A 15,061-nucleotide genomic window follows, 5' to 3' on the forward strand; every position below is an offset into this window, starting at 1 on the left:
TGGAAAATCTTGCTTAAAAACGTCAAAGCTGAAGGGGAACCAGCTTTGAAAAAGCATCTGATACAATACTCTTATCTTAGATGCAGAAACCGAGGTCTGAAGATAGGACCCTTGACCAAATGAAGTAACTAAAGGCAGAGACAGAGTACAGTCCAGGAGTCTCCAGGTCTCAGACTTCCTGTTCTACTACCAGGAGCACAGGCCTAGCAGGCGCCCCTGGGGTCGGGAGGGCCACGGAACGCTGGGCCTAGGGCGCGGTTGCGGCAGCACCAACTACTGTGGGAACGTTTCGGAGGCACAACAGCACCTCACACGAATGATCTCACTGGATTCCTCACAACCAACCTTTGCGTTAGCACCATCATTTCCCCCATTTCACACATCACAAAACTGGGGCACAGAGGGGGTAAGCCACCTGCCCCAAGTCCCACAGCCTTTCATAAAAGAGAAAGTAGCGAGGTGGCAGGTAGCACGGCAAGGGGCGGCGGCTTCCGCGGCTCCCACTGGCTTTCACGGGCGGGGGGGGGGGGGAGGCGGGGGTCCACGAGGTACTAGAAAGATCGACGAGTCAGGAGCATCCCCAGCCAGCTCCAGAGCTGAACCTTGCCCGCGACCGCGCGGCAGCGTGTGAACCTGGTGCTGCGCACGGGCCCTTCCCCGCACCGCGTCCCGGGGAGGCCTGGGCCGCCTTCGAGGAAATCCGCCCGCACCGCACCGCCCCCCCCGCCCCGCACATCCCGACGCGGAGCCCGCAGCGCTAGCGACAGGGCGCGGGCTCCGCGGGGGAGCGGGGACGGAGGGAGGGGATGGGGGGAGTGGGCCGGGGCCGGGGGGTCGGGCCGGGGACCGGGGGGCCGGGGGCGGGGTTCGGGGCCGCGCGGGGCCGGCGGGTACCTTGCGGAGGAAGCTGGCGACCACCTGCTCGAAGGGGTACTTGTACACCTGGTGCACGTCCACCGTGACCCCCATCGTCGCGCCGGGCGCCGGGCTGTGCCCGGGCCGCAGCGTCCACACCCGCCAAAGGGGCGTGGGGGTTGTTTTCCTTCCCTTTTCAAACTTCGGAAACTTTATTGTCCTCGCGGCGGCGCGGACAGGCGCCCGACCCCGCCCTGGCCCGGCCCGCGGAGTGGAGGCGGGGGGCGGGGCCGCGGGGCGGGGCCCGGGGGCAGGGGGCGGGGCCGCGGGGCAGGGGGCGGGGCGGGGGCGGGGCCCGGGAGCAGGGGGCGGGGCCGCAGCCGCAGCCGGACCTCGGCGGCGGTGCTTCTCCGTGGTCGCCCTGCCCGAGCCCGCGCTCGGCGGCCCTCGGACGACCGATCCTAAACACCGAAACCACCCGGCCTGCAACCGGAGTTGTAATAGAACCCTCCTCCGCGTTGCGGAGCCCGGGTGACGAAGGTCGGCAACTGCGTGACCCACACGACCCGAGCAGCTGTCTCAAAGGCTTGAAGCTGCCGCTAAGTGCAGTAAAAATTGCCCACATGCGCTGGGAGTGTTCAGGAAGTAAAGAGCCATGGCTTAGCGTAGCCGACCGTGTGAAGGAAATTCCTGTGCTCCTCAAAGTGGAAATACCACGGGGCCAGGGAGAAAAGGGGAATGTGGGTACTTTTCCCTGGACCGTACGAATTTTGCAAGAAGGAGCAAGGGAATCCGTGTATGCAATAGGTCATTCAACGCATTGCTCACTGAGCATCTGCTCTGGGCCAAGCACTGGGCAGGCACTGCACATTCAGTAGTAAATAACGCATGGTCCCTGCGGCCAGGTACAGGGGTGAGCCCGGTGGTTGGACATCCAATAAACAAAGTAGGGAAACAAACAGGCTAACAGATTATAAAGTTATGGACGTGGGGCCCGATTTTAGCTGGGATGAATGAGGAAGGTCTCTGAGGTGGTTGGTGACTTTAACCTTTATAATTTTATAATCTCGATTGCTACAGACACACAAAATCATACTGGCGCTGCAAAACCATAGGCCGGGATAAATCCAGCTCTTCCTTACTCGGTGCTTCACTCCCACCACTGCAAGAGACTGGAGACATATATGCCCATTGTAACAGGCCTCCTTTTAAATTCATAGCCACTAACTTCAGCGGGCCTTTTGATGGCACTGGACAAAAAACAAAAACAAACAACAACCAAAAACCCCACAAACTACATGTCTGTAATTCACTGTCCCATAGCCTTCTTACCTCAAACCCTCAACGCTTCCTTCCCAGCCTGTTCTCAGGTGACTACCTTGCTTCCTTTTTCACTTACTTAAATAGGAAACCTATCTCTACCATGTCTGTCTACCCGCTTCTGCAAATGCTCTGCCCTCTGTCCTGTTCCTGTGAGTGAACTGTCAGCGCTTAATTTAAGGCCAGTCCCTCCACCGGTCCACTGAATCCAGCAGTGGGCTTGCAAATGGTTAACAAACAGCTCTCCTTTTAAAAAACAACCAAAACAAGGTCCGGATGTCTACTGGTTGCAGTTTCTGTTGCATAAATACTCCCACTGTGGCCAATTTCAAACTACCAAAGTGATGTCGCTAAATGTGGAGTTGGGAAGACAAGCGCAGGCATGCACCACTGTGTGGCATTTCCACCATCCACATGCAGTAGACATAACAGCTAGGACATAGCTAACAGAGCCAATGCAGAACAAAGAACAAAACTGGAGGTATCACAAATTCTAGATTTCCAAATATACTACAAAATATAGTAAAACAGTATGGTACATACACTGTTGGTGGGAGTGTAAATTGCTGTGGCCACTGTGGAAAACAGTATGGAGGGTCCTCAAAAAGTTAAAAATAGAACTACCCTATGATTCAATCACTCCACTATTATTTACCCAAGGAAAATGAAAACACTAACTCAAAAAGATATATGCACCCCTATGTTTATTGCAGCATTATTTATAATAACCAATATATGGAAGCAACCTAAGTGTTCAATAGACAAATGGGTAAGGAAGATATTGTGTGTATACACACATGCACGCACACACACACATATATATACATACATATATAACGAAGGATAGCCTGAAGAAAAGCAAGCAGGAACAAGAGGTCCCCATCCTAAGAGGAAGCTACCCTTAGAAGGAAAAAGACCCCATATTATTATTCTAGGCTTTACTAAATGCCCCAGATTTAAGTCTTCCTACTGGGAGGACTTAACAACTTGTCTGTGACAGACAGGAAGGGAATGGCCTTGGGTGTCCTAACCCAGGCCTGGGGGCCAGCTCAACAACTAGTGGGATTTTTTTCTTTTAAGATTTTATTTATTTGGGCAGCCCAGGTGGCTCAGCAGTTTGGCACCGCCTTTAGCCCATTTAGCCCAGGGTGTGATCCTGGAGATCCAGGATCGAGTCCCGCGTCGGGCTCCCTGCATGGAGCCTGCTTCTCCCTCTGCCTATGTCTGTTCCTCTCTCTGTGTGTCTCTCATGAATAAATAAATAAAATATTTTTTTAAAGATTTTAGTTATTTATTTGAGGGGGGATGGAAGCGGGAACCCCAATGCAGGGCTCCATCCAAGGACCCCAGGATCATGACCGGAGCTAAAGGGAGACTCTTATCCCACTGAGCCCCCCAGGCACCCCAGCCAACATGGTATTTAAACAAAGAGCTTGATCTGGTGGCCTGCCTGCCGCTGTCCAGCATGATTCATGGAAGTGGTGGGGCCACCACCCTCTCCAATGGGAGAGGCTACAAGACACCACCCTGGAAGGAGCCCTCCACCCTTTCCCACATGAACAACTACCTGATTGGTAGATGAGAATGTGGACAGAAACCTGATTGGGTGACAGGTGCATGGAGGGTTACTCATATTAAAACAGCCCACATTATAGAGCCCATAAAATCCCATAGATTTAAACATCAAACTTGCAACCCTCTTGGGTCCCCTCCCTCTTAGAGAGCACTGTACTTTCACTCAATAAACTTTACTTTGCTGCCACCACTCTTTGGTCTACCTCTTCATTCTTCGAAGTGGCATGACCAAGAACCACGGGCACTGAAGGAAAAGAAATCCTGCAACATATATATAATGGAATATTCCACAGCCATAAAAGAAGATGAGATTGTGGCATTTGAGACAACATGGATGGAACTAGAGAGTACTATGCTAAGTGAAGTAGGTCAGACTGAGAAAGACAAATACCATATGATTTCACTCATATGTGGAATGTAAAAAAATATATATGAATTTAAAAAAAGCAGAAGCCGACCTGTAAATACAGAGAACCAACTGATAGTTGCCAGAGCAAAGGGGTGTGCTTGGATGGGCAAAATGGATGATGGGGAATGGGAGATAATGGGCTTCCAGTTACAGAATGAATAAGTCACAGTAATAAAAGATACAGCACAGGGAATATAGTCAATGATATTGTAACAGTGATGTATGGTGGCAGAGGATAGCTACACTTGTGAGGAGCATAGCATAACATATGAAAAAGTTGAATCAAGATGTTGTACACATGAAACTAATGTATCTCTGTGGATCAACTAGACTCAAAAAAAAATTTCTTTAAAGGAACACAGGGCCACCTGGGTGATACAATTGGTTAAGCAACTGACTCTTGGTTTTGGTTCAGGTCATGATCTCCTGGGTCATGAGATCAAGCCCTGCATAGGGCTCTGCAGTCACTGGGGAGTCTGTTTGAAGAGTCTCTCCTCTGCCCCTCTCCCAAACTGTTCGCAATCTCTTTCTCTAAAATAAATAAGTAAATCTTTAAAAAAAAAAATAGAACACAGTTAATGGCAAATGTAGTAATACAATTAAGAAGGGATGAGTTTTGAATACCTATTACCTTCTTAAATATAGTTTACCTAACTGCAAATTTATATAATTTGTCTGTTCAACAACCAGCTAACAGGGTTCAGAACACAGCAGTCCAAAATATGACAGCATGGCATTTTGAATATTTTAAGCTGAAGGAGTTTAAGAAAATAGCAGAAGCAGGAAGTTCTCTGACCTTCCCCTCTCTTTCTTGCCTGAAGCAGGTCATAAGACCTTCTTCTGAGAAGTGTTCTCTGTATGCCAGAAAAAAGGAGCATCCTTAACTCCAGGATGAGATTATTTCCCAGAAGAATCCAAACAAACAGGCCTTGCCAAGTTTCCCAGTATTGATTACACTTACCTTAAACTCTTTGTCCTATTATATTTCTACATTACTGCCCGCTCTTCATCACACCTTGTATAAAAACCTTCAGGTACAGCCATTTCTTCAGGTCCTTATTTCCGTATGAAGGAGCCCATCCATGTTCCATAAAACTTTGAGTAAGTAAATGTCTACACTTCTCTCCGATTAATCTGGCTTTGTCAGTTGAATTTTTCAGACCCTGCCAGGGACCCTAAGAGGAAAGGTCAAGGAAAACTTTTTCCTGCCCTATAGAGCTATACTGCATCACTGAAAATTTCCTTGCCCTCTTTCTTGTTCAAGGACATCTCTTTATCCATAGTTCCCCTTTATTCTAACATCAGTTTTGGCTCTTGCGGATCATTCCAACCAGGACACACATGTACACTGTGATTTCTTCCATCTTAAAAAAATTTCACTCTTAACCCCATACCATTTTCCAGCTCTACTCTTATCCTCTGTTCCATTTTTGCTCCTCATAATCTCTTGAACCTATTCCAATCAATTTGGGCCTCTGCCAGTTCACTGAAACTACTATTGTCAAGGTCACCAATGACGAAATTGCTAAATTCACCAGTTAATTCTTAATCCTCACCTTACTAAACCTAAAAGCAGCGCTTCTTTGAAATTCTTATAAGGAGAGAAATGGAGGGTTAGATGTCAAAGCCTTTGACTATATGTACAAAGCAACTCTACTATATTACCACCCCTCCTTACAGAAAAACAAACAAGCAGCAGTCTCCCTGGGGGACCACAGAGACCCACAAAGGAGAGATAACTCACTTGCGGAGTTGATGGTGACCCTTACCTACCTCTGCTACCAGAGAGTAGCTGGAGACTGGGTGTGAAACAGAAGACATCTGCCACATTGGGTCCTGCACCCCCACACTACTCTGACAACTACTTTCTTCTAGAATGTATCCTTGGGCAGCTACTTGCCAACTCCAGATTAGCTGCCCACAAAAGGCCAACAAAAGGTTGTGTCCTGAAAGATTAAAGGACCCAGAATCTGTTGGCTTTAGCTGGGCTGGTTGGCTGTAAGAACACAGGCCACCTGCCTAGTCCAAGGACATTGGGGTACTCTGAAGGTGGAAACGTGTGCCAGGCTTGACAAGGGAAGCTACTGCCAAAGAATCATGTGGCTCAAAATCCCAGCCAGTTTGCACAACAGTAGTCTTACTTGCTATGTCCTCAAGGAAGAGAGAAAGTACTACAAACAATTCCCATTGCTTCGAAACTGGGTAGGTTAACTAGTCAGGAACTCGAGTTTGGAAACGAGCAAAATTCACACAAGTTCCTCGTTTGGTCTTTAAGATACCACACTCATCTTTGTATCTTGAAGGCAAGGCACAGTGGCTTGAACATAGTAGAAACCCAATACTTTGAGGGAATGGATAGATGACTGGCTCTTTATAAAAGGAATGGATGGATTTTGAGGGAATGGATGGATGACTGGCTTTGAGGGAATGGATGGATGAGGGAATGAATGGATGACTGGCTCTTTATAACGGCGATGAGGCTGAAGTGGACAGGGGCTATAGCCCTGGCCCTCTCTCTCACTCTCTCCCCTCTTCGCTTTTCTCACCCTCTTCAGGCTGGTTTACTACCCTCTTCTGACTATCCTGACCATCTCTCCATCAGTGATCTTTTTTACCCAGTCTTATGGTTGTTTGTTTATGGAAACTCCCCCCACTGAACTACCAAAGTTTCCAGACTGGAAAGAATTGTGTGCTATTCACTCTTCCCTACCCAGTGCTGAGGAGGAAACCCCCAGTCCTCCTCCTGGGTGCCTCCTTTATTCTATTGCTGCTACCACACTTAAAATACTTTTGACACCAGCTGTGGGGGTTTTCCGCACACCACGCAATTCTGTGACACCAGCTGGGTGTCCTCTAATTTAACTTAATTCTGATACTAACTATCTGGAGATAGTGCCGGATCTCATATATTAAGGGCTCAGTCCTACAAAACTGCCCCCTCCCACACCACTTCAGGTACCAATCATAAGTCCAGATTGCTACCTGTGCTTCTGACTGATGGGCTATAAATCAAACGTTCCCATGACCTCCTCCTCAGTTTGATTTACTTGCTAGAGCAGCTCACAGAACTCAGGGAAACCATTTACCTACTGTTTACCAGTTCTTACCAGTCTTCTTACCATAAGAAGATATGATAAAGCATACAGATGAATTTGCAGATGGGAGAGATGCATAGGACAAGGTAGGTAGGTGGGAAAGAATATAGAACTTCCAGGCCCCCTCCAGGTACACCACTCTCTACAGCTACATGTATTCACCAACCTGGAAGCTCTCCCAAACCCATACTTTTGAGGTTTTTATGGAGAAATCATATAGATGTGATTGATCATTAACCCATTTCTAGGCCTTCTCCACTCTCTGGAGAATGGATATGGGGCTGAACATTCCAAGATTTTAATCATGGCTTGGTCTTTCTCGTGACCAACATTCATGCAGGAGCCCCCCAGAGTCACTTCATTAGAACAAAAGACACTCCTATTACCCAGGAAATTTCAAAAGCTCAGGAGCCCAGGTCAAAACTCAAATATTAGAACAAAAGATGCTTTTATTTATTTATTGCTATTTATTGATATTTCAAGGGTTTTAGAAACTCTATGACTGGAAAGGAGTGAAGGGGAAGTAGAGAATGGGTAGAGGGGGAGAGGAAGCAGAGACCAAAATTTTCTATTATCTCACAAGCACTCAGCAAAATGTCTGGCACATAGTATATGTTGAATAAATTCATGAATATACTTAACAGAGAATATGACCTTGAGCAAGTTCTTTCCTGCACCTGCACCTCAACAAAGTGACCAAGAGGGCCAATGCTATTTCTAAATTTCCATATAGCTCCCCAACATTTCAGGGCAGGCAACATGGATATAGTTACTATAACCAGGGTACCAAGAATGAATTTGTTGGGAGAACAAGGCAAAATCTCAGAACAAGTTCACAGTATCAGGGTGAGTAACCCCTGTGGCATCACTGAGCCAGACTTTTCATCCCTCAGTTAAAGATGAGAGTGATCAGATAGTTTTAAGAAATTTAAGAACTTTAATCAGCCAGAAAGGAAATATTTTATGGCAAGGAGCTCCTCCTAGGTCATTATACCATCCCACGGGTTACAGAGGACTTAGAAGGTCTATCACATTCCAATGACTAGTGAGAGAAATATCTAAAACATCTACTATTACACAAGAATGGATACCAAACAGAAAAAAAATAAAGTAGGGAAGAAGGATGATAAGTGGTGATGGCACAGAGGGGAAGGCCTTCCTGATAAAACTGACATTTAAGAAGAGTTTAAGAAGAGAGGGAGCAAGTCATGCTCATGTTTGGGGAACCATCATTCCAGGCAGAGGGAGTGGCCAGTTACAAGGCCCTGAGACAGCAATTCTTTGCCTGGTGTGTTTGAGAAATGGGAGGAGGCCAGTGCAGCTGGAGCAGAGTCCTGGGAGATAAGGTCAGAAAAGCAATAAGAATCTAGGTCACACAGAGTCTTCTAGGCCCCCACAAAGACATTAGCTTTATCTCTGTTATGAGATATTGAGAACTTTGAACTGGGCAGAGACATGATCAGAACTCTGTTTTCACAGAACCATTCTGGCTGGTAATGGTGGAGAAGTGACATTAGGGAGGCAAGGGAAGAAAGGAATCAATTAGGAGGCCAGTGCAATAATGTGGATAAGAGGTGACAAGTGATCATGAAGGTGCTAAGGGAGCCATGGTTAGATTCTAGATCTTTTGGTAAGGTAGAGATGGCAAAGCATGCTGAAAGACAGCGAAGTAGAGTGTGACAGAGGAGCCAAGGATGTTACAAGGCCATACAAAACACCACCATGGAGAAAGCACACCAGGCTGTAATAGGAAATAGAGAAATATAGACTCGCTTCCCAGGGCTGCCCAAAGTGCACTAGGAAACTTACACAGAAATTTATTGTCTCCTGGTTCTGGAGGCTGGAAGCCTGAAATCAAGGTGTAGGCAGAGTTGGTTCTTTCTGAGGGCTGAGGGGGTATCTGCTCTAGGCCTCTCTCCTGGCTTCTGACAGCCTCCTGCATTCCTTTGCTTGTAGATGGTGTACTGCCTGTGTTTTCACATCATCCACACTCTATGCTCATCTGTTTCCTCTGGGTGCAAACTGGTGTAAGGATACCAATCACTGGATTAAGACCCACCCTAATGACCTCATCTGTTAGGAGCTGAATTATGCCCCCCTCAAAATTTATATGTTAAGCCCTAACCCCCATATTTCAGAATGTGATTATATTTGAAGATAAAGCCTTTAGAGAGATTAACCAAGGTAAAATGAGGTCAAACGGGTGGGCCCTCATCCAGTATAACTAGGGTCCCTATAAGAAGAGGAGATGATGGGACACCTGGGTAGCTCAGCAGTTCAGTGTCTGCCTTCAGCTCAGGGTGTGATCCTGGGTCCAGGGATCGAGTCCCACATCCAGCTCCCTGCATGGAGCCTGCTTCTCCCTTTGTCTATGTCCTTGCCCCTCTCTGTCTCTCATGAGACAGAGAAATAAATAAATAAATAAATAAATAAATAAATAAATAAATAAATAAATAAATAAATTTGAAAATAATAAATGAAAAAATAAATATGAAAAATAAATAAAATCTTTAAAAAAAAAAAGAAGAGGGGATGAGGACATAGACCTGAACAGAAGGAAGGCCATGCAAAAACAGAGGGAAAAGGCACCTGTCTATAAGCCAAACAGAGAGGCCTCAGAAGACACACACTTTCTCCCTTTTTTTTTAACCTTGGGAGATGTAGTATGTATCCGTTGTCATATTTTCTAACAAACTGAGAGCATTAGCTTCAAAAATATGATTTTAATGATAGTCATATTCCATGGTATGAATGAACCATCATTTTAAATTACATTTTTTTAAAGATTTTATTTATTTATTCATGAGAGACACAGAGAGAGAAAGTGAGAGAGGCAGAGACACACAGAGGGAGAAGCAGGCTCCATGCAGGGAGCTGGATGTAATAGCAGTAGCAATCCCTGGACTCCAGGATCACGCCCTGGGCCGAAGGCAGGCACCAAACTGCTGAGCCACCCAGGGATCCCCTAAATTATGTTTTTTATATTATTTTTTAACTACTGTTCACAAAAATCCTTGTAGGCAAATTTTTATCACCATATTTTATTTTATTGCTTTTTTAAAAATAGAGTCCTAGAACGGTCGTTCCTAGGTAAAAAGAGAGGATCATTTTGAAGGACCATTTCAACCCTGTCAACATCTTGATCTTAGACTTCTAGCCACCAGAATGATTTGGAAATAAATTTGATCGTGTACACCACCCAGCCTGTGGTACTTTGTTATGGCAGCCCTAATGAACTAATGCATCATCTCAATTTAATCATCTGCTAAAATACTCTTTCCAAATGAGGTCACATTCCCAGGTCCTAGGAGGTCAGGACTTGGACATCTTCTGGAGGACATACGTCACCCCACAGCACTAGACACAATACAAGCAGAGGTGAAAGATGAAGACAAAGGCTGGTGGCACCAGACCTCCAGTTCTGGCCTGGGAGCACCACCAGATGCCTGGTTCCTGCAGCTTCTTCTTGAATTTTCTGAGCTTTTCCAAGATCCTTCCAGTCAATCTCCTTTTGTGCTTAACCTAATTTGAGTTGAGCTTTCTATCACTTTCAACACAGACTTCTGACTAATCTGATGTGGAAGACAAATTTAGCCATTATGAGTTCATGTGTCAGAAGAAAAAGAAAAAAGAAAGGAAAGGAAAGGAAAGGAAAGGAAAGGAAAGGAAAGGAAAGGAAAGGAAAGGAAAGGAAAGGAAAGGAAAAACAGAAAGAAAAAGAGAAGAAAGAAAAAGAGAGAAAAAAAGAGAAAGAGAAAGAAAACAAGAAAGGGAAAGAAAAATGGAACTCTTCACTCTCATGTCTTTTTCCATCTCCAAATCAACCCAGCTCCTGATACCTCTGAAAGGTGAGCTGCCTAACACATTTATAATTTCAATTCTCTATTTTGACTCTTTTCCTCTTCATTGTTTAGAAATCCAATATGAATTTTGTTCATTTTGTTTGTTTGGCAAAATTGCATCCTTTAAGGGCAATTCACCTTACGATGTTAGTACAAAAGGGGAAATCTTCTTTGTAATAGCAGTAGAAATTAACGGCATGAATTTCAAAAGAGACTATTTAAGATATTTCCTGTCTGGGAAGACCAACTTTGAAAGACTGATCTCTCACCAGACTAAAGACCGGAAATTACCAAAGGACAGCTATAGTCATAATACAGAGAATGATAATAATAAAACCAAAGGTACCCAGAAAGAATTTCAAATGAAGTAAAACTTAGACAGCTAAGGGGTAACATATTATATACCTCAGTGTGAATAAGTTTACCAAATCTTTTCCCTTCCTGCAAATTTTCCAGAGGAAGAAGGAGGTGTGCACAGTAAGGTACAGAAGGATTGGAATGGGTAGAGGGTTTTAAAAAGAAAAAACACAAGCCAAAAATGGCATCGCTTAAGCCAAGTCACCAAACCAAGGCTCAATACCTAACCTGATTGCCTTTCAACTTCCCTCCAAAATGTAAATTTTAAAGGGTCAGTCAGAAACTTTCTGAGAAGCACAGTGAGGTAATCTGTCACATGGGCCCTCTGCTAGCCCCAAAGGAAGATAAGGTGATTTACATAGTAAGATTAGCTGTGAAGACATACAGAGGGCCAATAGACACATGAAAAAATGCTCAACCTCACTGGCATCAGGGAAATACAAATCAAAACCACAATGATATACCACCCCACACCCATCAGAATGGCTAAAATTAACAAGTCAGGAAATGACAGATGTTGGTGAGGATGTGGAGAAAGGGGAACCTTCTTACACCATTGGTGGGAATGCAAACTGATGCAGCCACTCTGGAAAACAGTGTGGAGGTTCTTCAAAAAGTTGATAATAGAGCTACCCTACAAGTCCGCAATTGTACTACTAAGGACCTACCCCAAAGATACAAATGTAATAATCCGAAAGGGCAACTGCACCCCAATGTTTGTAGCAGCAATGTCCACAATAGCCAAACTGTGGAAAGAGCCCAAATGACCATACACACACACACGCACACACACACACACACACACACACAATGGAATATTATTCAGTCATCAGAAAAGTGAAGTCTTGCCATTTGCAATGACCGATGGAACTAGAGGGTATTATGCTAAGTGAAATAAGTCAATCAAAAAGATAATTACCATATGATCTCACTCATATGTGTAATTTAAGAAACAAAACACAGGATCATAGGGGAAGGGAGGGTAAAATAAGATGAAATCAGAGAGTGAGATAAACCATAAGAGACTTAATCATAGGAAACAAACTGAGGGTCGCTGAAAGGGTGGTGGGGGGATGGGGTAACTGGGTGATGAGCATTAAGGAGGGCATCTGATGAAATGGGCACTGGCTGTTATAGAAGACTGATGAATCATGGAACTTTACCTTTGCAACTAATAATATACTATATGTTAATTAATTGGATTTCAATTAAAAAAATAAAAAATAAAGTAAAATAAACCCTTATTGTTAACGGGTAAAAAAAAAAAAAAAAAAAAAAAAAAAAAGTAAGAAAGAAAGGCCAGCTACTACTCTTCTTCTGTCCTAGAACAATGTTTTGTTTTGTTTTGTTTATAACTTCCTTACCTCACCTTCCTTCCTATAAAACCCTTCTATTTTGTACAATTCCTCAGACCTTCCCTTTGCTTGCTAGATGAGATGTCGTCTGATTCATGAATCACTTAATAAAGCCAATTACATCTTCAGATTTACTTGATTGAATTTTGTTTTAATGAGAGGAAGCAGGGAGAAGAGAAGTTGTGGAGAAGGAGGCAACCAGGAAGCACCCCAGGCAAGGCAAAGGAAGAAGTTGAGGGACAAATAACAAACCTAACACTATGTCACTTTGCCTTGAGCTAGTTATTACATTATTTTTCTCAAAGTACTATCTGATTGATCAGAAAGAAATGCGAACAGCATCAGTCAATGGCATACCACACAGAATAATGACAGCTCTCAAATACTAAATCCATTCCTCACTCCAAAGGGATTGCTTCCCAAAGGGTTTTATGCAATCAATCTTGCAACAATTTGAAGAGGTGGCATTTGGCTTAGACTGGGTTCCTTGGAAACACACTTTGAGGCAAGAACTTAAATACGAGAAGATTGGGGATGCATCTGAAGTGAAAAAGGCAGTGCTCCAAAATCTGGTTCCAACTGAGGCCTCAGCCAATCCTATAGGAAGTTCTGGAGTTGGGTGGCCCTCCACTGAGGTAAGGGGGCTGGGAAAGCCACTTTCCTTGCTGTGGAGGACAATTTCCAGTAAGGAGCACAGCTTTGGGTTGGGGGTGGGAGGGAAAAACTCTGAAGAGGGGAAATTGGTGGAGCAGTACTACCATGTCAATTACCACTATGATCTCATGTCAAAGGGAGTAAAAATCCAACCCCCCCTAAAATTTTGTCTGCAAAGGTATAAACTAAAAGATGCAAAGTCACTGAAGAATGAAATGAAGGCAGAACACACAAGAGTGTCCACATTAAAGGCAGTGATGTTTCCAAAGAATGAATAAGCCAACCAAAAGAGGTATTGGTGCCTAGGGCCACACCACCCTGAACGCATCTGATCTCAAAAGGGTACGGTGGCTTATGAAAGCGTGAGGAAATAAAATCCAAGAGGTAAACATAGATATTGAAGCAATTACCCCTGGAAATAGATGATTCATGTAAGGACTTTGAATAATTCTTTCCTCAATGGAGAAGAATATTCTTTTCCTAAAACGGTTACATCAAGATTAACCTAAGCCATCAAGCAAGTGCCGCCCATCTTTGCTCACAGAGCAGTCTGATCTCACTAATCAGAACATTTCTAATTAGTATGGTAATGATGTCTCAGAGTAAATAAAGGGGTTCCTGATTTTAGCTGCCCAATAGCTTAAACGACTATTGTGGATGATGTTATGCAGTGGTTGTGTATACCTGGTCATCCCAAGTCTACCCCTAAGACATGGGCACTCTCTTAGAGATGAGATAAAACAGCTGCAGAGAGTGCAAGTTAAAGAGTTAATTCCCAGGATGTAACAAATTCACATAAATCCTAACATTATCGTTACATATGACCAGGCACAACAGACTTGGTTTTTTACTATAGTTATTACGATTGTGTTACATATGGTGACCAGTAGGTGAGGCCAACCTGCAGTTTCTGCATAAAATAACATTTCACTAATGCCCTCAGACTCTTCCTAGGACAAATGATTAAACAACTGTTGAAAGATGGGGAGATAGTTCTTAGTCCTCCTAAGATACTAATTAGTCCATCAACAGCTGCTTCCTGAACCTCAGAGCTGGAATTTAGAGGAAGCTTAAATGCTAATTTCTCTGGGCACAAATCTTAAAAGATTGACTCATCTAACAGGATATAATGTTACCAACCAGCCAAAAGAAGCCTCATGACCTGAAAATGAATGATGAATATCATAGTTCATAATTAATCAATGAGGGGACTCCAAAAGAAAGGGCTAATCCAGACTGCTCCTCTGGAACTCCTCTGAGAATAGCTGGAGTTCATGGTCATGTTGTTAAGAGAGAAGGCAATTAAACGAGAAAAATTGGTTATTCTAGTTCTGGGGTTAAGTATTTCTACAACTTTGGAGGCTTATGTAAGGCAAATAAATAATTCTTTTGCTAAGTCTATTCATTCATTCTCTCTACTAGTACTAGTATTTATGTTCTCATATTAGAACATAAAGAGAAGTAAGATATGGTTCTCCCTTCAAAGGGGGGGACTGGGAATTGTTGATTGTTTCCTCCTCATTCATTCTACTCTTCTGTCTTCAAAATAGAACGCCGTTTTCCACCAAGTTTTCATCCCACTCCCAGTTCCAGAAGTGG

The 15,061-nt window shown here is 44.2% G+C and overlaps 1 protein-coding gene across 9 annotated transcripts in view; it reads right to left on the reverse strand.

Moving 5' to 3' along the window:
• PRELID2 (PRELI domain containing 2) overlaps positions 1-1,092 on the reverse strand; it is a 63,864-nt gene extending 62,772 nt beyond the window's left edge. For 4 of the 9 annotated variants that reach the window (XM_072826331.1, XM_072826337.1, XM_072826334.1 and 1 more), the window contains exon 1: positions 895-1,036. Coding sequence is in view for 1 of the 9 variants with exons in the window: in XM_072826330.1 (XP_072682431.1) it covers positions 895-969 (75 nt within the window). In the remaining 8 variants the exon portion in view is untranslated. Of the gene's footprint in view, positions 1-894 lie in introns of all 9 variants that reach the window. The other 5 variants (XM_072826330.1, XM_072826335.1, XM_072826338.1 and 2 more) reach the window with 5 other exon arrangements.
• Positions 1,093-15,061: the final 13,969 nt, after the last annotated feature.

The sequence above is a fragment of the Canis lupus genome, chromosome 5 (assembly GCF_048164855.1).
Source record: "Canis lupus baileyi chromosome 5, mCanLup2.hap1, whole genome shotgun sequence".
NCBI lineage: Eukaryota > Metazoa > Chordata > Mammalia > Carnivora > Canidae > Canis > Canis lupus.